Genomic DNA, 26,882 nt, shown 5'->3' on the forward strand with positions numbered 1-26,882 from the left:
ATATAGGAGCCTGGCCTTTCCTTTTAGTCACTATCCAGTTACAAAAATTCCACCACTGAGATTTTCCCAACTCATTACTCATTCAGACAATATAACAATTGTTGCTGCAATGTATAAATACGTTTTTAAATGGACTTGGATTACACTTTATCCTTACCCTCTGGAGTGTAGGTACGTGGGTCAGGTACCTACATAAAGGCAACTTTTGCTGTCCTACTTATACAAGATCAATACAAACCCTTAACACACAGAGAAATTTTGATGGGAGTAAACAACACACTATTCTGAAGTTAACAACCAACGAAGTCCAGTTAAATAAAGTTTATACATTTAAAAAGATTTTCCACAACCTATCATTTTAAATTTTTATACTTGTTCAGTAAAGAACAGCCTCACCTTGGATTCCTTTGTGCACCTTGATGTTTATGGCTGTCAGCATATCTTTTTCGACAGGAACAAACCAGAGGTATTCTTTGATCCAAAAACAGAAATGTGATAAAAAGCTAGTAATCAAAAGCTTTCTCTGTACTGTACTCTTTCCTTTATTTTCATTGAGTGCAGCCAGGATAACAAGGTGGGCTTTGGATTTAGTCACACAGGAGAGACAACAGGTCAGTTTAAAATCAGTGATCTTAATCTACAAGAAACAGGTTGGAAACAGCCCTATTTGAAGTTGCTTGGAAAGAACAGAATGACTGATAGAGTGCCATATTTCTAGACTACATCACAGAACAAAAGCTGAATTTAAGAAGAAAATACTTTAATTTTGATTGCTTTAATTAAAAAAAACACGTTATTTTAACATAAATGCCACTCATACCCTGCTGAATAAGCCTAACTCAATTGCTATATCTCAGTGAAATCTTTTCAGGACAAAGCGTGCCACCTGAGAAAAATAGTCATAAAATGCTAATATCTATTAAATGGTAATGACTGGTTCACTAGCTTATGGATTTAGTGCCCACTCCTCCCAGGAAAGCCAACATGCAGCTCATGGAGTTCCTTCAGCATGACATTAGTCTTTAACATATAGATTTGGTTTTCTTGCTAGTACAGTTGAATGAAGAGATCTTAGATATATTTTTCGCATCAAAGGCAGGAGAGGGCAAACAAAATGATAAAATTTTTGGTTTCCCCAAAGATAACTGTATAAGTCCTCATATTTTCTTGATTTTAAAAAGAGTCAAAGAGCTCCCATTTATAAAAACTATGGCCCAGCTGCAGTACAAGGTTGACCTAATAGCAGTATATCCCCTGTAGTACAGGGATGGCCTAAATATGGCCTAATTGTAGTTCTGTGCTGTAATATGGTACAGAAGCTGCAGTCAAAAACAGGGCTTAATTATGTTAGATGTATGAACAAGCAAAAAGTAAACTCCCTGCCACTGATAATTCAATTAAGAAAAAAAGGGCAAGTGGGGTGGCACAAGCAGACCAAAAGATATTGAGCATAAAAAGTAAGAAATCCAATGAAACAAAATGGAAGCGACAGTCTAAGCTATGTAAAACAAGTTTCTGGAAGCCAGGAAACAGCCTAACATGCACCATGTCAGCTAATCCTACAAGCACGGGGATGTCCAGTGCTTCTAGTCCCAGCCATGTCCACTACTATAACAATTACAGAAACTCTGCTGCATATTGGACCCTGGAAGGCAAGTAATTTTAATGATTAAATGCGTTTGTTCCTGCTCTGAATAAAGTGAAAAGTCTTAATGAGGTGCAAATAACCAGGCACAAACTGAGTGTCACTCATTAAGTAACAATCTGTATGAGGTGCAAACAGCTGAGCCAGCACACTTAATTCTAAGTGGTGCTTTTAATATTGGTATCAATGGGTTGCAAATGGCTAGTCACCTGCACAATTTAATGAGTTATTCATATTACCCTTGGGCATCTTAAGTGGCTTACACTGGACCGCAATGCACTGCAATATTGTAGAGAACATTATGTGTCTACATGATGATCCATAAGACCCTTGTGGGGCTTTTCTTTTTAATATATTGATACCTGCTGTGCTGCAGTGTCCTGCAAAAATGTGACAATTCCGGGAATAGAAATTCCATCCCTTTATGGTTTAAATATGAAAATTTCATAGCCTCAATGAACATTTTGCAACTAATAAATGCTAGTGATTTGACTATTGAATGTACTTCAATTCTCAGGATAATCCCCAGTTTCTGGACTATTTAAAAATAGTCAACAAGCTGGACTATATAAAACCTGAAAGTAAATGAATAAGACGGCCATTTCTTCACTCTGTGTTTTGCAACTCCTTCTTAAAGTCTGACGGTATCTGTTAGATTTAGAGCAGTGGTTTGCATCCAGGCTGGTGCAGTGCCCCCAGGTCTGTGAAACTGTTAGGGGTGCCATGATGCAGGCACTGCCATGGCGGCATCAGCCAGGTTAAAGTGCCAGAAGACTTTAACGTGCACACACCCAATAACCCTAAATCAAGCAGGAGAGCCAGCTTGTACTGAAGTCCTTTCCCTGTCTGCCCCCACAACCCTCCTCTCAGAAACAGAGGCACAAGGGACAGTTCAAACTGCCCTGAACACCTGTTTCTGAGTGATACCATGCAGGGTTGGAATGGGAAAGGACTGAAGCACAAGCCAGCCCTCCTACCTGCTTTAGGTTAATCAGAGAGCTATAATGCAGGCAGAAGGGTATGCAAGCTCCAGCCCTTCCCCGTCTTCCTGCGCAGCAGGCACATATGGTACTTCTACTTGGCTACAGTAGCGATGGCAGCACGTTGGCTGAGAGCCACTGAGGTAAGTTGAGGCAGCACATTTTAGTCTGGTGGAAGCATGCAGTGCAACCGAGGCATACATTGCAGGTATTGTGCACTTAAGTGGCTAACTGCGCAATTACCTGGAGACCAGCTATACTTGCAAAATAACTATCACGTAATAAAAAGCTCCAACCAGCTGTAAAAGTTTGACCTTGAAAATGTGTACTAACTTTATAGCTGGTCACTATTGAGCTTTAACTTGAACATATAGCAAGGCTCCTCTGTGGCTGGGAGCCCCTTGCACTATGCCCGGCGTAAAACCTCTGAGACTCCAAACCCTAGGGATCCCCAGGGGTCCATGCGGGGCAGTGGGGAGAAGCGGGATTAAAAAAAATAAATACACAGAATCACCATGAGGTGACCTGCCAGCCCCAGGGATTTACCCATACCCCTGGGGCTGGGGGAATCAACCTGGTCCCAGAAGCGCATGGGGTGTCCCTGCAGGTGGGAGTCCCTGAACTGGGGTGCAATGGGTTCCCAGCTGTGAGAGCATGTCAGTGCAGTGGACTAGGCTCCCCCTTGCACCAGCAATAAGGCACAGTGGAATCGAATGCATGCTCCCACAACTGCACCTCCTGCTACGCACGTGGCATGGCAGGAGGCATGATTTTGTTAACTGCACATTAGAACTCTTCATGCCTTTAGCTTCACATAAGGAGACGCATATAGCAATCAATCACAGGTCATTCAAAGAACTCTGTATTAACTTCCCAAACGGATACAATTAGCTCACTGTTTAAACAGGCAGAGCTATCTAAGGTCTTAGTTTCTAGAGACACAGCATCCCAGATTCAATAAGAGTTTTCTTTTTTTGAAATCTGGTCAGAGTCACTGTGGCAGTCTTCAGGAAAATAAAAGACTGCACAGTGTGTCTGCTTATAACTCTTCAAAGCAGCTCTGCTCCAACTGATTAAAAATCAGAAGCCTAGTCAGAGAAGAGACTCTTGTAAGTGTAGCAAGGCAGGAGAGAGAATACTACTGGTTTAAAGCCAGCTGATTTCAATATATATTTTGGTTAGTCAGGACCATCTTCCTCTTTCAAATGTGGGAAGGTTTTTCCTGGCCTCTTCTAAAACCCCTTCCATAGGAAACACATGGAACATGCTGCAATAAGTCACTGGTTCTCAACCACGGATGCCATTCAGAAAAGTTGTGGAGGTGTGCCCCGACTCTAAAATAGGGGTGGGCAAAATTCAACATATCTGACCCACCTCCGCACTACTCTGCTGTAGTGCAGACCCCCTCCCCCCTCAAGTTCAATGCTGGGCCCACATGGGACAGGGTGCAATGCAGCACACACGCACAGAAACTATCCTGCCTGCCCACCAGAGCCACTAGGAAGCGAGTCCAACTTTCCCGGTGAAGCATGGCAGCAGCGGCTCATTGCAGTGGGCAGGACAGTTACTCAGCGTGCTACATCATGCCACATCCTGTACGTACCCTGCTGCCAGCAGTCGCGGTGCCAGGACTGCACAGCACCAACAGAAAGCTGGGCGAGGGAGGGGATGAATACAGGGAGGTGGAGGAGTTTTAGCACTGTGCAGCACAGCCCAGCCCCAGATGCAGCACAGCAGAGTGGCATGCGACACAGCCGGATAGGATCCACTGGCATCACCCCACTTCCACCCTCAACCGTTCAACAAAACTCATTAAGCGGACCTCCGGCCCAAATAACTGCCCCCACAACACACTCTAGAAAGATGGAGAACTCCTGTAAGTTGAACAGTGATAATAAAAACTTTATGGGAAAATACTTACTAATTGAGTTGCAATCATTAAAATCTCGGAAATGGAAAATAAAATCATTACAATGACCAAAATCCATCTGAAAACACCAGACCAATGAGAGAGAGAGAGAGAGAGATGGTGTTTTTGTTTTAAACCAGGTGAATAATTTAAGTCCAGATGGGACTTAAATCATCTAGTCTGACCTACTGCATGACAAGACCATTACATTTCACTCCTATAATCTTTAACTGGGCTGAAGTACTTGGACTTAACTGAAGCACACTTTCCAAAAAGGTATCCTGTCTTGATGTGAAGATAAAGAGATAAAAAATCCTTCATTTCTCCTAGCAGTGTTCAAGTCACTGTTGAAAATCTGTATCTAATTCCTAATTTGAATTTGACTTCTACTTGCTGTTGTTGGTTCTTTTTCTATCTTACTTTGCTAGATTAAAATACACATCAGTTCCAGACCCTTAATGGTTTTCATTAAAAACCATGAACCAAATCTTATTTTAATTTGGAAAAAGTGGGATTGAACTATATTGAGAAGCAGAACACTTCTCTGCAATGCAGCTAAACCAAATACAGCAAAATATGGCAACAAAAATGGTGAAGGATAACATCATACTGTGCTCTGTTAATAGGACTGCTGCCAGCAGATCAAGGGAAATGATTCATCCCCTCTGTTCAGCACTGGCGAAGCCACATCTGGAGTACTGTGTTCAGTTCTAAGCCCCCCACTAAAGAAAGGGGGGATAAATTGGAGAGTCCAGTGGAGAGCAACAAAAATGGTGAGGGGGTTGGTGACTGATAAGGAGAGGCTGAGGGAACTGGGCTTATTTAGTTTGGAGAAGAGAAGACTGAGGGGGGTTTTAATAGCAGTCTTCAACTACCTGAATGGTGGCTCGAAGAGGATGGAGCTGATCTGTGCTCAGTGGGGGCAGATGACAGAACAAGGAGCAATGGGCTCAAGCTGCATCAAGGGAAGTTTAGGTTAGATATTATGAGGAAGAACTTTCTCACCAGGAGGGCAATAAAGCACTGGAACAGGTTACGCAGAGAGGTGGTAGAGTCTCCATCCTTGGAGGTTTTTAAGACCCGGCTAGACAAAACCTTGGCTGGGATGATGTAGTTGGGGCTGGTCCTGCTTGGAGCAGGGGATTGGACTAGATGTGACCTCCTGAGGTCCCTTCCAACTCGCATTTTCTATGAAATACAAGCTCTCTGCTCCAAGCAGTCTTGGAGTGAGTACATTCCTAATAAGAAGGGAAGAGCTCAAATGGACCCATCATGTTTTATCGTACTTGGCTAAAATAAGGTATAATGATGCAGTCTCACACACTGAGCCCAGCGGAGGTGTTGCAGGGGGTGGGGGGCAGGCAACCATAACAATAATTGTTTGTGAATCTGAAGTTTCACAAAATTTGGCTGTTCTCATTTCTTAACATCTTAAAAAGTATTTATGGCACTTAATGCAAGATGCCCAAAAGGACAACATACAAAGTTATGGTAGTTCATTATCACCTTCTTGTGGGAATGCATTGTTTTGTTACATAGCAGCTGTCAAAATTAAAGTTCTCTTTCTTATAACAGTGGAATTATGTAGGAGTTCCATGCATCTCCCTAACGTAATTTAACGCTTTTCCTGATAGTTTAGGTATACTGAAATATTTTAAGAGTATGCATATTATACTCCTAATATTGTCATAATATTTAAAAGTACATTAGTCCCAAATGTACGTAAAAATGTAATCAAAATAATCATGCATTTTCAAATAACACCGCATAGTAGAATGCAACATTTTAGTGATGGGCAAGAAGGTTGTTTTTCTTTTCCCTCGCCAACTAAAAACTACATGGAAGATTTTTAGTTTCCAGTACTAACGGAGTTCTTTGCGCCAGAGGCAATAATATACGAGTAAAATGTCTTTAGAGGCCCTCAGCCAAAATTGATAAAGTGTTTCATAAAACCACAAGAATACTTCGACAAAGAATTTTATATAATAAATTAAGGTACAACTGAAATCCAATTTTTACAGTACAGAGATCCCAGAGCAGAGGAAAAATAAGCCGTCACAGGTTTTACTGGTTCTTACACACAAGACTTGATTGACGGTATGTGTTCAGGTAGGGGAAGTATGTGTGACTCAAAAGTTTGGATTTTACAGTTTTCACAGGAGTGGTACTTATCTGCTTAGTGTAGGTGGAAATTCCAAGTAAACACAGACGCACAGATCTGCTGCAAAAGTCATATTCTAGATGTTATGCCTAGGTCCTTAATTCCACTACCTTTCAATGCAATTTGGGGTGAACAATACATTGCCAATGAGGTTATTTTATGAGAGCAACTCAACTGTAAAGAAATCAGTCTTCAGGTACAAAGATAACTGCATGAATTTACTTAATATTTCCCTTCTGTCAGGAAACTAGGCAGATGGTACAACTTGATCTAAAAGTAGAGAAGCAGAATAAGAAAGCATGGTAGGAGGTTGGGAGGGGGGGACATTTTGTCTAAATACTGTAATCAAGGGAAAAAAAAACTTTAAATTGTGTCATAGTAAAAATCTGACAGGAACAATTTTCAACTTACAACATTAAGACTAATCGTACACAATTTCTAACAAACTGCTAAAACCTCAAATTGGGGAATAATTAATCTGAAGTCCAGTAGTCATCGCTGGCTATAAGCAGCAACCTTAATATGGCTTCAAGAGTTATTAAAAATTAGTAAGAGGATAGTCAATCCATCTGTCTCACATACGCTAGTTTGTCTTTTTGATGAAACACTTGTTCATTTCCACTGCTGTGGAAAAAGGTACTGCTCGTGACAAAACGCCAAAGTTTTGGATAATTTAATTTCTGCCATCACCAAAGACACAAGACTGGGCTTTTTAAGAATCGCTACATATTTTTTCTTCCCTTTACTGACAGTGAAATGGAGCTTTCACCCATTTTGTAATAATAATAGGAAAAACAAGTTTACAGATACCTATACAATTGTAGAGCAGATCTAGCCAAACGCAAGCATACGGTTTATTTAACATTTCTGGAATTCAATCTCCTTCACAATATCTATGACTAAACCATTTGTCTGAATGAGTATCACTTGCTGCCCCCTCCTGCCTCGAAATTTAGGCAGATCGACACATTGTCTTGCACATTTAAGTTGTTCTTCTTTAACAAGGTAGTAATGGTGGCCCTTATACTTTTAGTACTGTCAGAGAAGATGCAGCTGATTGAGAAAATTTGTTTTTAGTACACTGCAAGCGAAGCAAGGTAGTGGAATTTAATTCAACACTTATTACATTAAGTTGTCTGTTTAAAGGTTTACCTCATGTACCTGCCCATCCAAAACATGAAAACGGCAAAGTTTTGTACTAGTCATATTTGGAAACTGAATTTCCCCAGGCATGAATTATGAAGTTAAATGTTTATGATGCCTAAAGGTTTGTAACTGAGTCTCTGAAGAATTAATTCTTCAACGTCATGTGAACACTTGACTACTATTAAAATAACAGGTGCCGAACGTTTCGCTTGACTTAATGGTAAGACCGAGTCCAACTTTAACATCCATCTTCTCCAGGAACCTTTCTGATTAGGTTTTCAAGCCTCTGAACAGTTACAGTTATTTCCTCTCAGAGATGGAGGAGTGAAATTCTGTTTCAAAGCAGGAGTGAAATTTGGCCCTAAATTAAAAATGGGTATATTTTTACTGGGACTTTCCAGCACATATCTTAAAAAAGAAAAAAAGAAAAACAGCTGTCTCGTCAACCAGACAGTTATGGTATTATATGTGAAGAGAATGACAAACATTGACAGTTAACCCTGTAACAGGAAACCAAACTGTCCCAACAGAATCTGGGCAATCTCTGACAATAATGTGGGTCTAGCTGCAAACATTCCTTAAATAGGTGCCCTATCAAGTGAACAGTACTTTTTAATTAACACGACATTGTTGAAAACTAAATATTTCTTACCCTTTCAGTCTTTTCACTTATTTTAGCTATATTACTTATAGTTCAAAGCAACTGTTAGTTCAGTGTTAAGAAACATGCATTATTCTTTTGTTTAAGCTCATTAAGGTACAAAGTGACCCATGTAAAGTTCAATAGCTTGAGGGCGATGTATGCATTTCTGATTAAAACAGTAAGAGCGCTTATCAATTACATGTATGTAAATTATAAACTTAGAGTCAACTTAGTGGTGCATATAAACATATGGACTAACATTTCCAAAACCTGTTAACACAAAAACATATTCCTTTTCCTCCATAAGTCCTGAATGGTCAGAGACAGATGCTGTCATTGCAATAGAAAATTTCAGACGTGCTCACATACATTCATATACGATAGCCCACACCCATTATCACTGCCATTCTGTTTCTAATGATTTCCGCAATGATACACCATTTGGATTATTTGGGATCATGCTAGAGTGCTATTTAATTGTAATTAAAAGTAGGTTGGGAAATTTCAGTGATAAAGGGAAAACATTTCTATAAAAAGAGAAAAAGGATTTGTATTAAATTTTGATCAGCTCTAATTACAATAGACAAGTACTGCTCAATGGAATGAAATGCCTGTAGCTGGTAAATATACTCATATGGATAATTATGCCAACTGCTACTATTTTAAAAGCTAGTACCTTACCATGAATCTAGACTTATTAATACTCCCATCCTCAGGTCTTCTTACTGTACTGACAAACTGCTATACACTCGTGATAAATTATGAAAGCTTCACAAATTTTAAACAGTTGAAGTTGAAAATCTTACAAGTCATTAATAAAAACATTTATAACAAGTTGTGCCAAGTAATAACATTTATTGTAAGTTATGCCTTTATCCACTACAAACACAAGTAGAATGTGATATCTTATGAGTTTTATCTTCCTCTCCAGCCTTAATCTCATTATTAACAATCTCGTTAGAATCTGACCCTTGAAAAGCCAATTTGTGTAAAATTTCAAACACAAAAAGGGTATGTTGGAATATACATAAGTATCAACAGCAACGCATACTTTATTTAATGAGCGGAAAAAACTGAGTTCTGAAAAGAGAAATCCTATCATTGGGAATGCTAAGAGTTATATTTGACTAAAAAGCAACTGTTATGAGTTGCAGCAACACAGATCACTTAAAAAGAAATCAGATGTTCAAGAGGTCAACAATTAACTCTAGTACTCATTTAGTATATACGGAGAGGAAAAACGCGCTCTGAATCTTTAAAGGTCTCCAGACCAGTTCTACATTTTGAGCAGTGAGACACTGGAAACTGGAATGGAGGAGAACTAGCCAAGTGTCATTTGCCACACCTACCTGAAGTTCCTTAACAACTCGTTTGATGAGGTAATTTCCCAGCTCTACACCCTGCAGCCCCTGCTGAGTCAAACTGATTGAATAGAAAATTGCTGTAGTGATTTTGTTCATATCTTCTATTTCTGTATGTGAAACTTCTTTCACAATTGCCTGGGAAAATAAAGATTTTTTTTTTAAGTTACTAATGAAACCAAAAAATACGCTTCATTTCGTTGCTTGTTAATTAATTAATGAGAATCCTCTTTTCCCATTTTTTATTAAGAATCTACTGAAGTATACATCAAATATGTATGTATATTTAAGCCAAAGGTCAACAGTTTCTTTAAACAATTGGGAAACAGTAGTACTGGGACTCAAACTGGGATTTTAAACAAAGATTTCTCAACCATTCTTAAATCAGCTTCTCTAACAGGCATATTTTGAAATGTGATCACTGAAATGTGTACTGAATATGCTGTTGACTATACCTGGATGCTGCTGGATATTTCATCAGTCAGTGCTACATGCAAGACTATCAATGGGTCCCCAGGAATTGCACAGTGCGAAAAAAAGTAGCACCTTCTGTATGGCCCAACTCGACGCTTTATATCAACCCAGTTTCTAACTGGGTGAACAGCTTCAGCTCTGAATAGGATGTACAAAAAGAGAGTCAGATTTTCAGCTAAAAACAGAATTCTCCTGACTAGCACTCTTAGCCCTTGTTTCCCCCACTGTCACTGGCGAAACTGAGTTCAACGGGGCAGATCAAAAGAGAACATGAAATTCCAGACTTAAACTATTACCTAATATATTGTGCAATATTCTTCTCTCACATCTACTGTCTCTAACCTTGTTACATAAATTCACTACAAATTTGAAACAATAGTCTGTGCTTTCTGACTTACATAGGATATCTGATTTAGATCATTATGCCACTTATTCACTATGTGAGCTTAGATATCTCATATCCCTCAGGCATCAGTTTCCCCATCTGTAAAATAGAGATCATATTTAAGCATCTTTGTAAGTGCTTTGAAAGTGTCAAAAAAGAATTGTATGAGGGTGAAGTGCTTGCTGGACAGGAATGCTGACCAAAAATGTACCTCTTGGAGCTCGTCCTTAATAGTATTTAAAAACCTCCCTACCTTCCAAACTCATCCCATTTTTAATACATTAATTTTAAGGACAATAATGTTACTTGCCTTTAAACAGACCCTAGACATTAGAGAAAGGAGCTTTGTAATTTATTATAAAAGTTTCACAGAGAAACAAGAATGTGAACTCTCATCTCAGTTTTAGCACTCCACAGAACTCCTTCAGTTTTCATCAGTTACATGCATAACTCAAACAAATTCTTAAACTGTACATAGCATAAACCTCTTTGGTCATGTTTTAATCGTTCCTTTTTATAATCTCCCATTTCTTTTTCCCCTTAATATACACTATGGAAGACTTCAGTCACAGAATTCTTATGCTGTAGTCTTTAGTTGAGAGGCTATGAGTTTATTAATTAGTTATTTTGCAAGCATGACCTCTATCACTGTTTTTCCTTCTTTGTGCCAAAAGGAACGGCAGAAGTTGCCCTGCTACCCCAGCTCTTTTCTTTAGTGCTTCGAGTTTCTTCAGAGCTTTTCATGAAGGTCACACACTGAAAAAATTCAATAGAATGCTGATTCATACTTTTTTTCCCCACTGAATTGCTGTGAGTTGTGTATAGGACAGGAGAAACAGAAAACATTTTTGACTATTGGGCCATTTATACAAGCTTCAACATGATTACAATTTCCATTCTATACTAAGCTCTGTGTATTTTATCTGACCACTGAGCACAAAAGCTAAATTATAAAAATATTGACTACGTATGCTGTATTGGTAAACTACATTAACTACTCATTTGGTGGAGTTAAACCAGTACCAAAGCTGACTTTATTCCTTTTTACAGGAAGAGATATTTCTCTTTGGTTCAAGTGTACTCATCTACAGTCTTTAAAGTATATTGAATACAGTCCTAGTATGGATAGACTTAAAGGTTAGGACACTCTTTAGTATTTACACAATTCTGCTACAAAGAAAGAAATCAACAGACATCCTTAAAGTTGTGATTCCTTCACCATACTTCGCAGTATGTCACAAATAGATATTTCAGAAGTGTAGGACAGGGTTCAGCAACCACTGACCACCACTTCCAACTCAGGCTGTGTCATGGGCCACAAATCTCTGCCCTCTCCAGAGCCCAAGCTGCTGAAGTTTACTCTCACTGCCAATCCATGGACCCAGTGGCAATGGAGAGAAGCAAATTCTGCACTGGGGGTAAGCACCAGTGTAAGAGCAGCAAGGAGGGGAGCACTATGAAGAGGAAGGGCAGCATGGCACAGCTGCATGCCTCCAGTCCCCAATACCACCTTGGAGCAGACTGGACCTTTGCAGGCCAGATCCGGCCACAGGTTGCCAACCCCTGGCCCAGAGGATTTGCATATCTGTCTCTCCAGACTGGCCAACTTAGTGTTCAGCTATATCAGTGAGTATCAGTAATTGTCAGTACTTACTCACTAATCTTTTGAAGCACTTCACAAGGTGACTGCCAGGTGACTCGCTCCAAGTTTAGGAAACCTGTAGAGAACCACTCTGAAAGCATGCTCTTCAGTACCTCATTCATTTCCTGCAATTAAGAGAAGAAAAACCAATTACTTTAAATAAACTGGATGTATCATAAAGATTGGGGTTTAAGGTACCTTGATTCTTTTGCAGATAGTATTTAAAAATCAATCAAAAAGCCACACACACACACACCCTCCCTCATCCACAAACCCAAACCCAAACTATTGTCATATTGAAATATGCAAGAACACTGCTGGATCTGTTTGAGGAACAGATTGCAAAATTCATAGATTTCATAGACATTGGGGCTGGAAGAGACCTTGCAAGGTCATTGGGTCCAGCCCCCTGCCCCAGGGGTAGGACATTAGCTAGGGTCAAAGGATCCCAGCAAGATAGGCATCCAAATGTTTCTTAAGAGTCCAGAGTAGGTGCTTGCAACACTTCTGGGGGTGGAGTCTATTTCAGGCCTTGGGGGTTCAGACAGTAAAGTTTCTCCTCATGTCCAGCCTAAAACGGCCTTGGATGAATTTGTGGCCATTGGACCTTGTCATCTCTTGAGGTGCTCTGGTGAACAGTTGTTCCCCCAGATCCTGATACACACCCTTTATGTATTATAGGCTGCTGCCAAGTCTCCCCTGTGCCTTCGCTTCTCCAGGCTGAAGAGTCCCATGGCTCTCAGCCTCTCTTCATAAGGCCTGTTCTCCTGCCCTCTGATCATGCACATGGCTCTCCTCTGGACTCTTATGGTAAAAACTGCCCAAGCTCAAAGTAAAAGAAGCATTTCTCACACTACATCTCAAACAAGGATGTTAAAGATCCATCTCACAGAGCCCCTCATCCAGCCCCAGTGCTGCTCCTGGGTCAAGAGTTGACCCATGCACCATGTGCTGCACCAGCTTTGCGTACCAGGCCCAGGATGTGTGCTGCACACTGCACCCACCCCAGCTGGTCCGGGACATGCACTACACATGGCACCCACCCAAGACACATGCTGTCTGTGGCACCCACTGCAGGACTCAAGCTGCATACAGCACTACCCTTTGGCTGCTCCAGGGTGGCACTATGCGCAGCATGCGTCCCAGACCAGCTGGAGTAGACACCGTACGCAGGCGGTGCCCTGGACCAGCCATGCACAAGCACCATGTACAATGCAGTCCCAGGCTGTCTGGTCCAGAGCGAGGGCCACATATGCTGGACCCAGCATGGAAGAGAAAGCAGCGGGGTGTGGGCTTGATCTAGCCACCTACCATTCATCTGGCCTGAGGGGCAAGGCAATTTTGATACCCTTGGTCTAAAACGATAAAAGTGTCAACAAGAAACTGCAAACTGTCTTTATAGTAAAAGATACGTTAATGAAACAAAGCCACCAAAAGTGTTCAGCAGAAAAAGGACAGACCAGAACAGCATTTGAATGATCTCTTAACACTAAAAAACTGAATCTCAAATCATGCATTTCCTTGGATGCATTCACTCGGATGCTAAGATTTTCTGATTGAAATAAGTGCCTGAAAATTGTCCCACATAACGTTCTGGGCCTAGTTCTCTGCTGAACGCCGAGCAATTCACCGAGAAAAATACAGTACACCTCTCATTGTGCTTAGCATTCAGCTTGGTTGTCAGTAATAGTTCTTAACAGTATACACAAAGTGAACTTAAAAACATATCCTGAAGGCTTATCGCTTCTGTGCAGACCACAGCAAATGAAAAAGAATGTTAAGGCTGCTCTAGCTCAAAGTGCCCCTAGCAAGCTTTCCTACAACACATCATCTTCCATCACTCTGGCAAAGCGCAGGACATCAAACAAAAGATGTAAACCCTGGAATAGGCTGCGCTCTCACACAGCTTACATAAAAGTTAAGAGAAATCATCTGCCTAAATCTGAAACTTTGAGTGAAAAGGCAGCATAAAAGTATGAAATTCAGAAAAGGGGTTCAAAGCTTTGTGGCAGTAAGTTGCAAATATAAATGTAACTGTTGTCTGAAATACCCTATTTTCTTGCACACAAATACATACTCTTTTCCCCAAAAGTCAGCTCCTCCCAAATTGGGATGTGTGTATTAAGCAGGGAAGCTGTTTTCTATGCTATAACAGCAAGCCTGGAGACTGGGCATGACACGCAGCTGCCAAGATGACAACCCCTACTTGTGTCAGATTCAGCAAGCTGAAGGGGCAAAGTCCCGTATTAACCCTCTCACAGCTGCAACTATTGACTAACCACTATGGTTTGCACCAGAAGTAGCACATAAGCCCCTGGCAGTATCCTGATGAGGCTTGTGATGCAGAAACAACACTTTACAGGAACTTTATATAAAGAACTACTTGCATAGTTGCAAAGGTCTGGGGCCTATCTTTGACAGAGCAAGTCTCCTGGGAACAGTGTCCAGGAAGCGTGGTATCCCAAAAGCCAGTCTGGGGAAGGCAATAGGGTCTTCTTGCCACACACTCCTGAGATGCCATGTTTCCTGGACGCTCCTGTTTCCAAGAGGACTAACTAACTATCTCACACAGTCAGCCACGACTGAAATAATCTTTTTGCCCCCCTACTTTATGCCTTCCAAAAATCAAGGTGAATGTTTTATTTTTGAGGGCATGTTGTATGCGATAAAACATGGTCATTTCAGGGAGATGCACTGCAGTACAGTAATAGCGTTTTTGCCTGTTATGTGTTTTCAGCTGTTTTATTGAAGATTTACAAAACTAGAATTATTTCTACATCAAAGTCATGATGTTCAACCTTAAACAAAGTACAGATCTTCTAAGCAGGGGTCCTGGTTTTCTCCGATTCAAAAAAATACCCAATTTTCAGTTTAAAAAGTGGCCCCAAATCCTCCACATTTTTCTGTGATTTAAACAGAACACCACTAATAAAAAATAATTTATATTTTTATATTTGTATAAAATATAATATATTATCTATAATATAATATATAATTATATATATAATATATATATTGTATATATGTGTATATTTATACACACACACACATCCATACGCACACTTCTATCTATCTAGCTATAGATATCTATCTATATCTATACAAAAAGCAATTAACACAGTGGGTATCATTATCAAATATCATATGGTTTCGTTTTAATCATGGGGTTACTTTTTTTCAACCGGAAAGTGGGGATTTTTTTTTTAAATCAGAGAAAACCAGGACCCCTGCTTCTAAGCAATTTGTGTTTCTGTGAGATGCTGTTGCCAATTCCTTTTTATGTTAATCTATATTATACCAAACCTTATTTGAAAAAGGAAAAACAAAATTCAACTAATTACTGGCCACTGGCCATAGTTTTAGGCTTATGTGACACTGCCATTCCTAGGGCATTCTCCGATAAATAAGCAGTAGCTTGGTTAGTCAACTTCATGTTGAACAGTCTGTACATTTACCTAATATACAAACACAGATAATTCCCCATTGTATCCCCATTCACTATATTGTTAGAACTGTTGCAAAAACAAACAAAAAACCAAAACAAAACCCCCCCCCCAAAAAAACAAAAAAAAAACAAAATAAAAAACTTTTCCAAAGCATAAATATGATCTAAGGACCATCCTAACAAAGTATAAGAATTTTCTATAGTGCCCTAACAAAGATAAGAGTGAAAGTGTTTTTAAGAGGCATATATCAAAGGAAAACTCCACTGGCCAAGGTAATTGCTACAAATAATCCAAAAATGAAAAGTTTTTATCACCAGAAGCATGTTTTACCCTTTAAAAACACCATGCTAGAATAACTCTAGAATTTGCAATTCCAGACTGCCTGTAGCCAATTAAAATCAGATTATTTCAATCTATACTAATCCACCTCAATTTTTAATTAAATTAGTTCTTCCTGAGAAACTCCTACAGCCAAGTTGGAGATAATGACATGATAACGGAGTTTGCAAGGTAAATCCATCTCCAAATGTTGGCTTTTCTCCAAACCCAGGTACAGACTTAAATTAAGTTTGCCACATTTCCTTTACATGTAAAAGTTTCATATCTATGAGTCTCCACTTACCTCCTCCCTTCCTCCTAACCACAACTTTTGAAGTTTGCTAATTTGCATTACCCAGATACAACAACTCTTCAAGTTGATAGGTTCCAAGTACAACATGACTAAGCAAAAATAAAGATCAGTTTCAGTCATTGAACAAATCTCCCCCCGCCCCCCTCCCCCAAAAGCAAGTATCCCACTTCATTGTCATGCATATCTACCTACTTCCTCAGTGAGACCCTAGCTGAAATGAAGTCTTAGTTTGAAAGGCATATATTTACTGATACTACCTAATCCTTGCCAGGAGTATGAAACAGCCATACATCATTTTCCCACATAGCAGGGGAAAAATGATGTGAAAAACTCCATGTAGAAGGGAGAAAAAAAAAAATCAGATAATTTTGCCAGAAGTCAACCTTTCCATTTTGCATAGGTCAGTTCCAGCTCTGCTAGCCTTCCCTGTCAGGTGAAATTTTCTATTTCAGATTTAACAGCATTAGTCAGATGTGCTAACCTTCTGGCACCATAGCAGAGCTGGTAGTTTCCCGTCAATTATGCTTCCATCCATACAAATCTTTATCTTATATCTGCACACTAATTAGCAGGGCTGTACAAAATATTTTTCTCTAAAGACAAACAAACAGGACTGAGAAATAAACACAGAAGAGAAATCAAGTGAAGTTTATCTCAAACAACACTCTAGCTATCTAGCTAAATGCAATCCTCATCAGTTGTAGCGAGTCCTTGCCACCTCTGGACCCGCCATGGCCATGGCCTCCACAGCTGCTGGCCCAGGTGCCCTGTGCCAGATCTAGTCTGGGGTCCCAGGTAGGTTTGCCACCCCTGGATTGCACAACACATGAAGTTGTGTTTATCATCAGGTTAGATGCTACATTTCTGAATTTGGGTACTCACTGAGTTTCCACATTATTTAACCCTCACTTTAATAGAAGGAAGTTGCTATTTGCCTTTGACAGGCCTTTTTAAGTGATCAAATTTCACTCCAATATTTATTTCTGCAAGGAAAAGTGTTGGAAAGTCATTAGGCAAAAATCGTAACAGTTATCTTCCACCTGACTGTAAGTTAGAGTAATGCTGCATACTAGATTACTATTTATCTTACTTTTTTAAATTATCCATATATTGGATATTGCTCTCTAAACACGAGTCTACATTTTTAAATTTCATACGTATATACATATATACATATACTTACATAGCCATAGTTTTGCTATAAAGCAGAAAAGGTCAGATTTGATCTTTGGGCCAGCCCTTTATTTGGGGGCCTGGGATCAGGTATCCTTGTTGGAATTAATTTTCTTATGCTAAATAAACTTCTACCTCTGCCTTGCTGGTGACTTGCTAGTTTTGCAGGTAGATAAGTTTACAGGCAATACAGTATGAAATGGCAGTAGTTAAAATTCTGTGTAAGGCAATCAAGCCACCAGTTTGGGATAACTGTGCCAGAAGGGAGGGTACAGTAGTACCTGAAAGTTTGGTATACACGCTCAGATCAGCTGCATTCATCAGTTTTAGAGTAAAAAATGGAGGACTTTTCTGAAGCTACTGCTAGCAATGGAGTCTGTGCAAAATTCAAATTCCATTGGTGAGAACAGATGCATTTTTTCGTACCAGCTGAGCTCTCCCACTACCTCGTTAACAAGAAGCTACAAAATTGTTTCCTTAATTTCTTGCATGCTTTTGTTGTCCTATATTTAGACCATAAGTACCATTTAGAGTCCAACAGAAATACACTGAAACCAAGATATTTTCAAGTGACCCTGGTCATCTCTTCCACTTGGATCCAGAATATTCTGGTAATCTGGTCCACAAAATGTTTGGTTTTCTCTGGTGTGTGCTAGATATTGTTCATTAAAATTCCCTGACTCCACTTTTGTAAGTGTTAATTTGCATCTGTAAAACTATTCTTTGTTTTATTTATTCTCTCCCTGAAGTATTTCATACTATGGAATTGGGAAATACACTAACAGAAAAATCTCTCTTTGCATGTTGGAGAATTAAGAATAAGAAACACTCCAGAGATTTTAAACAAAAGCAAGATCCCAGCAGAAGGTAGTAATATATTCTGAAAGTCTCTTTTGGAACTGAGGATATCTATCTTATTTCTGCAATTCCCCAGCCCTTCAAATACATACACAAAAACAAGTTCCCAGATTCATGTCTGTAATGTTTGGTTGTATGAGTTCTGAAAATGAAATAAAAAGAAAAAAAACAAAAAAACAAACCAACCACCAATGGGTGTCTGCATAAACTATGCTCTTCTGTTATCTCCATGGCCTACTTTTATAGTTACTACACTGGCATCTGAATTTTTCTACTGACAACACTAATGGAAAGAAACTTGAGGCAAACTAATTGAAGAAAAAGTCCCAGATGGTTTTAAAAAAGAATGTCTTCCTCCTCCCAATGCCAGAAAACATTTTTGTGTATCCTCGAAAGGGGGGGGAACCCACATACAATAGCTTCTGCCAATTTAATCGTCTACTGAACTAAATAGAAACCTGAATAGAAACACTGCATCTTGGTCAGAAGTATCTTTCACCTTGTACAAATTCACAGGAAGACTTAGCATCCAGTCACAGAGGAATCTACTCATTTTCCTTAGCCCAGGGGAAGCCAACCTGCAGCATGCGTGCGCCACCAGTGACATGTACCAGTTCGGGGAGCACAGTGGAGGAAGCAAAGGAGGCATAAAGCAGAACAGCAGATCAGACGTGTAGCACAGGGCATGGAGCAGAAAGCAGAAGGGGGCAAGAATTAAAATGGCACTCAGGAAGATATTGGGCTTACTTGTGGCACACAGGTCAAAGAGGCTGGCTCCCACTGCCCTGGCTTTCAGTCTTGATGATGTTGTCTAAGCTGATCATACTATCCTCAAATACAAATTCATATTTACTTGCAAGATGGCCACACCGGGTGCATCTACACAAGACACTTACTGCGCATTAGTCTAATAAGACCGTACAGTAGAGCGTCACAGCATAAACTGTGCTAATAACCTACTGCACAGTGTTATTTACTGCATATTAGCTTAACATCACTAAATAACCACGTGACAGTGCTAATGCACAGTAACTCTAGGTACTGTGCATTTAGTTCGTTATTAAGCTAGTACTAAACTAAATGCGCAGTATCTAAGGTACATTCATGTGTAGACGCACCCCTTCATACCATTCCCTATTTAATTTCAGTGCAATACACTCCTTAATGTTTATGGCTAAATTCTCTTTTTCCTAGAATGAAAGCTGGTACTGTTCTACTAAATTTCTTGGCACGCTGTAACAAATGTTTTGATACAGTCCTGCCAATTATACTCTACCTTGAGTCTATTAACAAACAGTCTGCTACATTGAGAGGATGTAAACGTTCACGTCTCACTACAAGAGAATACATATCATGTTGGCAGTGAACCATTTATTGCAGTCATGATTCAACCATGATTCAGAGATGGATACAGTGCAAAGACCACCATATTTAGTTCTAGTTCTGCAGAATCCAGAAATCACCCGGATTTTTAAATGTATAGCCTTCCCTTAACTGAAGCATGGGTACAAATAGTGACAGGAAGAGCATTATTTAAATTAGGTGCAGAAACAAAATCCCTAGTTATTAGAACAATCTTGGCACTGTATTCTTTTTGAGGAATAGACAATTACTCAGAGTATACTAAACTGTTTTATTTCCATTAGGAACAAACAAAAACCCCTTAGAGCCAACCTGCTGACTGGCTGCTTGTCCCACATTTCCTCTCCAAGAATCACATGCGCTTCCCAACACTTACTTTTGTAAGATCACTTTAAAACTATACACATACTTTGGATGAAGCACCAACATCAGGAAGCGACCAAAACTGTTTCAGATAATAGGGCACATGGGAAAGATTCCTGTGGATTAAGTTCTTCCTTCACACATGCCAGTTATTAATATCTGGCTGCTGTTTGCCTTTTAGATAGGATAACAGTCTTAGGTGGATAGCTCTCACCCCATATTAGAAAACTGAATTGATATTCAGGCAATACTTCCATGAATTAACATGAAAGGAGCAAGTTCAATATGAAAGCAAGAAAATGTTAATTTACAAAATAATGGATTCTGTTTGAGTGTCACTACCTGCAAAACCATAGGCTGTTTTGTTTGCTCTGTTTTACTGAAGACCACATGATACCTATGCTAAATGGAGAACATAAACATTGATTTACAGACAAGGTTCTTTGGGTGAATCCGATATTTTTTATTAGATCAACTCAAATAGTTGGAAAAAAATCTTTTTTGTAAGCTTTTGGGTACAATTACTCTTCGTCAGGCAGAGGAAGCATCTGCAGATGGTCTGTGCTCTTCCTGGATGGAGCAGTAAAGCAGCCAGAGCCCAATATGTATACAAGAAAGCCAGTCAGTTAAAATGTAAATTGTGTTGGTCAATAGGTGAGAGACAGGTGGAGTGGGATGGAAATGGGAATGAATATAGCTGCAGTCAAAGGATAAGAGACAGGCAGTGGGGGAGTGGATTTGACATTTATAATTTCTCCCTTTTCTTTATTAACTACATTCTAAACTGGAAATAGTTTGAACCTTTTTTTTTTTTTAAACACCAAACAAAGACACCTAGTTTTTGGAAAGTTTCATTCACTTACAGCACAAATGCACTACCCACGGAGGGAACTGAAAGGGCAGAAGTGTTACGTGGTATTTCATAATTTTCTTTCTACCTACCTTTACTGCAGAAGAGATCAATTCAGATTGCATATTACAAAACAGAGTTGTGTGACCGCACTCCATAACTGATTACAAACAAGAATGCGTCTCATCTATCTCCGATTGCAGGTCTGTGGCCATGCTCCATAACTGATTATAAACAAGCAAGAATGCATATGCATCTTGTACAAAAATATTCAAGAGAACTAGCAGATATCCAACTCAACAAGATTTACGGTCAAAGTCAAGTCAAGGTAATTTCACTTTAACAGTGATAATATCACAAGTTGAGTTAGGAAACCCTATAATGATACTCGCTCTACTGAATTGAAGGAAGCAATGCACAGTTCAACGGTGCCAAAATCATTCCCCTGAAGAAAGGATGTCAACAGCCTAGAAGTAGTAGAGATGTACTCCATCCATTAAAAATAAAATCACATCAAGAGACTTCATAAACATCTTCTGCTCTCTTGCTAGTTTTAATGAGCTCCTTGTCATGCCAGATCACTAAACTGAGAAGCTTAGCTGGGAAATAAATATTGTAAAAATAAGGATTACAGTGCTGGTATGTAAAAGATGCAGTAAAAATTCCATTAATTGTTGAGAAACATGAATTCAGGATCACAATTGAAAACAGCCAAGTCATCAATTGTAGAAAAATCAGATGTTCTCATAGGGGGAACTCACAATAAACTCATACAAGGAAGACATTTGCCAGTCTGAAAGAAGTCAACAAAATACATGTTTAAATAGCCCATGTTTCTTACTTTGATACTAAAAAGGATTACCAGAACTGTACGATAAAACCACCAGTTTTAATAGGCAGTTATCAGGGCATCTTTTAAATTAATTTATGGAGCATTTAAACAAATGAGTTAAGTAACTTGCCGGAGTCATGTGTTTTGTTGATGATGACATACTAGAATGAAAATACAGGGACATTCATAAAACGTTAAAACCATGTTAGAATTTATACTTGTTTTAGGATATGTCAAATACCTCAGAGACATGCCCCATGCAAAGAGACACTAAGAACAATCAGATTTATCCTTAGGGACGCATTTAGAACGCATACAGACCACACACTAGGCATCAGCCTCCTCATCCAGTTACTCATCCATCAAACTCCTCTCTTTACTATTATTTTTCTCTGGAAGATTAGCAAGTATATTAAAGGAATAACTTGGAATAAATAGTCTTTAGCTCTTCCTGTACCTTTTAGCTGAGTAAATAAATACATAATTCCAGAACTGGTTTGCTGTCATGAACAAGTGAGCATAGTCAAAACTAAAATGCCAGATAGTTAAAAAGGTAATGCCTCCGTTTGTTTCTAGATTATAAAAAACTAACTGTCCAAAAGAAGGACTCAAACTTACCGAAAGGCCATAACCCTGGTGGTTTGCATGCTATTTAATGACTACAATATTTAAAACCCAATGTTATTTCATCCTATACATTTGCAACTGGCCTAGAACTTTAGAAGCAGTTAAAATGAACCAAAACCCACAGTATTATGTGCACAATGTTAAAACTAGCTACTTCAAAAAAAATAAATAAATAGAGGCTAATATTCGTACAAGTTAAAGGGAATGAAAGACAAGACTCGCAAGTAAAAGCACTGTGATTTTGTGAAGATAACGTAATGGAACACCTATGTGAGTGTGCCACCTTTCTAACAACCGTTATTATCCAAGATCTGAATGACTTGAAAGAGAATCTTTCACACAGACAGGCTTTTTCAATGAGACTTTATTCTAAAGGTAGTATTTTCCCCACTTCGAAGTGCCGCTTTGAAATGGATGTAGATGGTTTCTCTTATATTTTTCATAATAAGCAATGTGGTACTTTCTAGTCATTTCTTATTTTGATTTTTTTTAGATTGATAATTTGTGAAAAGAAGCTGCTTTTATTTAAGATAATGTGAAAACTCAGCGTGCATTTGTGCTGTGAATCATGTGGAGTTCATTACTTACAACATCTCACTGGCTTCTTTGTTACTTCAATAAGGCAAGTTAGCTCTGTTTACAAATAATGTAATTTTCTTATATCAACCTTTTACCTCCAGTGATGGTTTTATAAGTCAAGTAGGGTTCATCATGTTTATCCTTGACAAGAAAACTCCAAACATCTTCCCAGCCAAAAAAATTCAGCCTTTGATGACACCTAGATACACCTATACATATGCAATGTCCTGATAACATCTTCACTGCTGTCCCTTCAATTCTACTATCTAAAATCTCTTAATGCTTTTAGCCACACCTCACTCTGCTACATGCCTGTACATCCCAGGGCCACATCAACACGTTACATTGCGCCATCTCCTCCCTTGCCCTACCTCATCCCTTCCTGAGTTAGTACAATCTCTTTATTGTCTAGGGGTGCACCAATAAAGATTTTTGGGGCCAATACGGATGGCCATTTATTGCCAATATGTAGCCGGGCAGCATGGAGAGCAGCATCCAGTTGGTAAGTGTGGGCAGGCAGATCAAGCCCCTCACAGTGAAGGGGGGAGTGGGGCTGGAGCTGAGGCAGGTGCCACACAGCCAGGGTGGAACAAGAGACAGTACCAGCGGCTCATCCAGGGGCAGGCGGTTCCCACTGCTGTGTGCACCCTGGGGGAGGCATGGGGGGTATGTGCCCTGTTAGATCTGTGTGTGGGACGAGGGCAGGCTGCCTGCTGTGCACTCAGGGCCAGGAGCTGTGCCGGGCTCTTCCCGGTGGCGGCTGGGCCCAGGCCAGGCCAGGCAGCTGTGCTGGAAGGAAGGTTAACAGGGGGTGGGGGGTGGAGCTACAGCCACCCCAAAATTTGCTATCGCCCCCATAACCCACCCCGAGCACAGCCCCAGCCCAGCCCCCCACCGGGAAGAGCCCGGAGCTGCCTCTGGCCCTGAGTGCACAGCCCACCCTTGCCCCAGACAATTTGAGGGGGGGGGGTCACTTGCTCCCCATGCCTCCCCTGGCATGCGTGCGTGCATCAACCCCCTCCCCACCCCTGCGTGCATGTAGCATTTAACAGCAACATTATTTATCAGCCACATCAGCCAAAAAAAGCCGACCGCTGATAACATCAATTTTCCTTTTATCAGTGCCAATGGGCTATGGACTGGTACATGGGTGCATCTATATTATTTGTCTCCATTGCATATCACAAGGGCTTTGTTTCCCCAAAGACATCCTGCTTCATTGATGTCACTGCTCCCTCTTGTTCTGGCATCATGCATACCGCTATCACTGCTATGCTACGCTCTGGAACCACGATCATCTCCCCTTGCCGAGGGTGCTTCCTGATAATGAAATCTTGGCTACAGTCACTTCCCCAGTTACACTACATTATGACATGCCAAGCCAACTTCTCTACTCTTATAACACAATTTATTACACATCATAGCAAAGGCAACACTAATGGTGTTCCTCCCATGTCACCAAATGCTGCATTATCATGTGGCTCAGCAACAGCATATCCTGCATCTGAGTGAGCGAGAGCAAGAGCATGCGTGTGTGCATGTGTGTGCAAACACAAAAAGTGACCTCTGAGGCCCCTTCCAATGCTATGCTCGTCATAAACCCATTGCTTTGTCCTACTGGCTTCTCTGCACCTCTCACACCCAACTGCTGGCATAGCTGGGCCAGTCTCCTCTCCCTTCCCCACCCAAGTGCGTGGGCAACATGACAAGCACCTTCCCTGCACTAGGCCACTGGGATCAGCAGCAGCACCACTTCAGGAATCACCGTCTACCACAGTCAGCACATGGCAAGGTAAAAGGGGGGGGGGGCACCGCTGCACCCCACTAGGAGACACAGAAGCCTCCTTCCTGCCCCCCACACAGCACCCCTGGGCCCCCTTACCCATGCAACCGATCCTATTTCCCATGACCTGAAATGCCCCAGTACCCATTACCCCTCCTTACCATGATGTTGCCCCTCCTGCCACCACCGTGGCCAGGGCCACCCAGCACCTTTGAGCCCCCCTTCTTGGATGTGCAGTCAGTCCCCATCCCCATGACCAGAGCCCACAGGGCCCCCCTTCATCTTGATGTGCAGCCCCTCTCCTCCCCTCCACAGACCCCTCCTCTCCATGTGCTGCCCCTCCCAACCCTACCTATGGCAAGCCCTACCCCCAACGTAAGTGGCTCCTCCCCTTGACCTGTGGCCTTTCCACCCTCATAGCCCTGCCCCTACAACACCCATTGGCTCCCTTCCCTCTATCAGGCCCCTTCCCCAATGCACCCATTGGCCCCTCTTCCCTTGCCCTAAGGCCCACCCCTCAGAGCCCTGCCCCCTACACCTATTGGTTCTCCAGCTTCAGCTCCACCCCAGTCACCCATTGGCTCCCCTTCCTTTTCCCAGAGGCCTGCCCCTACACCCATTGGTTCCCTATCCCTTGACATGAAGCCCCTCCCTCAGCCCCAGCCAAATCACTCATTGGCTCCCCTTCCGGTGCCCTGAGGCCCTGTCCCTACACCAGGGGCAGGCAATGATTTCCCACAGAGAGCTGCTTACTGAGTATCTGCAAGCCATGGAGGGCCGCATGGCAGGCAGCCAGGGGCACATTAATATTAATTTTCTAAATTTTTTGCATGGGATAAACTGGCCTGGTGGGCTGCATTTTACCCACCCCTGCCCTACACCCATTGGCTCCCTGTCCCTTGACATGAAGCCCCTGCCTCAGCCCCACCCCCTACACCCATTGACTCCCCTCCCATGCCCTGAGTCCACCCTCCCCACCAAATGGCTCCCTCTCCCTTGACCTCATGCCACGCCCCCAATCACCCATTGGCTCCCCTTCCCTGCCCTGCCCTGAGGCCCTCCTCCTACACCACCGGCTTTCCCCTCCCTTGCCCTAAGCCCCGCCCCCTTACACCCATTGGTTCTCTGTCCCTTGATCTCATGATGCCCCGCCCTCAATCACCCATTGGCACACCCTTCCCTTGCCGCCCCCCTACCCCCACTGGCTCTGTCCCTTGACATGATGCCCCGCCCCCGTACCCGCGACGTCGCCCCGCACCTTGACGTGCGGCCCGTCTGCCTCCCCCGCCGCCTTCGCCTGCAGCAGGTCGGCCCGCAGCTGCACGAGGAAGCGGAGGCCGCCGTCGATCCGGGCCAGGCCGCGGAAGAGGCCGCGGTAGCGGGGCAGCAGGGCGTAGCGCAGCCGGGCCTGGGCCTGCAGCAGAGCGCCGGGCTCGCGCCGCCGCTCGCGGGCCTCCAGCAGCTGCGCGCTGCTCTCCGCCACCCGCGCCGGGTCCGCGCCGAAGCCGCGCGCCAGCCCCGCCAGCAGCTCGGCCCGGGCAGCGCCGGGCCCCAGCCCGCCGTAGAAGCGCGCGAACTCCGCGGCCCGCGCCTCGCCCGCCGCCTCCGGCTCCCGCGCCCCGAAGGGCGGCAGCGGCGGCGCCGCGCGCTCCAGCACCTGCCACAACTCCTCCCGGCCCGCCATAGCCCGGCGCGGCAGCGCCCACGCTCGCCGGCCCAGCGGCAGGCCCCAGCGCCTCATGGCGGCCGGCGCCTCAGTTTGTGTAAACAAAGCAGCGGATTGGCTGGCGCGGCAGACGGGCGGCGCCGGCGGCCAATGGGAGGGCGAAGGGGGCGGGACGCCAGCTTCAGTGTAGGGGTGGCCGTTGGAGCACGTGGCCTACCTGCTGTGGCCCCGCCCCCGCGTTAAGCCCCGCCCCGCTCGGAGGCTTTGTGGGCTGGAGCCTTCGTGGGGGGGGGGGGGGGGGGTGCTGCCTCTCGGTTTCCTTTATGGGGCTGCACCTGCCACGCATTACGTGTCCCAGCATTCACT

The 26,882-nt window shown here is 42.2% G+C and overlaps 1 protein-coding gene across 1 annotated transcript in view; it reads right to left on the reverse strand.

Moving 5' to 3' along the window:
- MLYCD (malonyl-CoA decarboxylase) overlaps positions 1–26,595 on the reverse strand; it is a 39,560-nt gene extending 12,965 nt beyond the window's left edge. Inside the window, exons 1-4 of the mRNA XM_014609263.3 lie at positions 26,109–26,595; positions 12,359–12,471; positions 10,301–10,457; positions 9,834–9,983 (exon numbers count right to left, since the gene is read on the reverse strand). Of these exons, the coding sequence (XP_014464749.3) occupies positions 9,834–9,983; positions 10,301–10,457; positions 12,359–12,471; positions 26,109–26,591 (903 nt within the window). The 5' untranslated portion in view covers positions 26,592–26,595. The remainder of the gene's footprint in view (positions 1–9,833; positions 9,984–10,300; positions 10,458–12,358; positions 12,472–26,108) is intronic.
- Positions 26,596–26,882: the final 287 nt, after the last annotated feature.

Source organism: Alligator mississippiensis, chromosome 10 (genome assembly GCF_030867095.1).
Source record: "Alligator mississippiensis isolate rAllMis1 chromosome 10, rAllMis1, whole genome shotgun sequence".
Lineage (NCBI taxonomy): Eukaryota > Metazoa > Chordata > Crocodylia > Alligatoridae > Alligator > Alligator mississippiensis.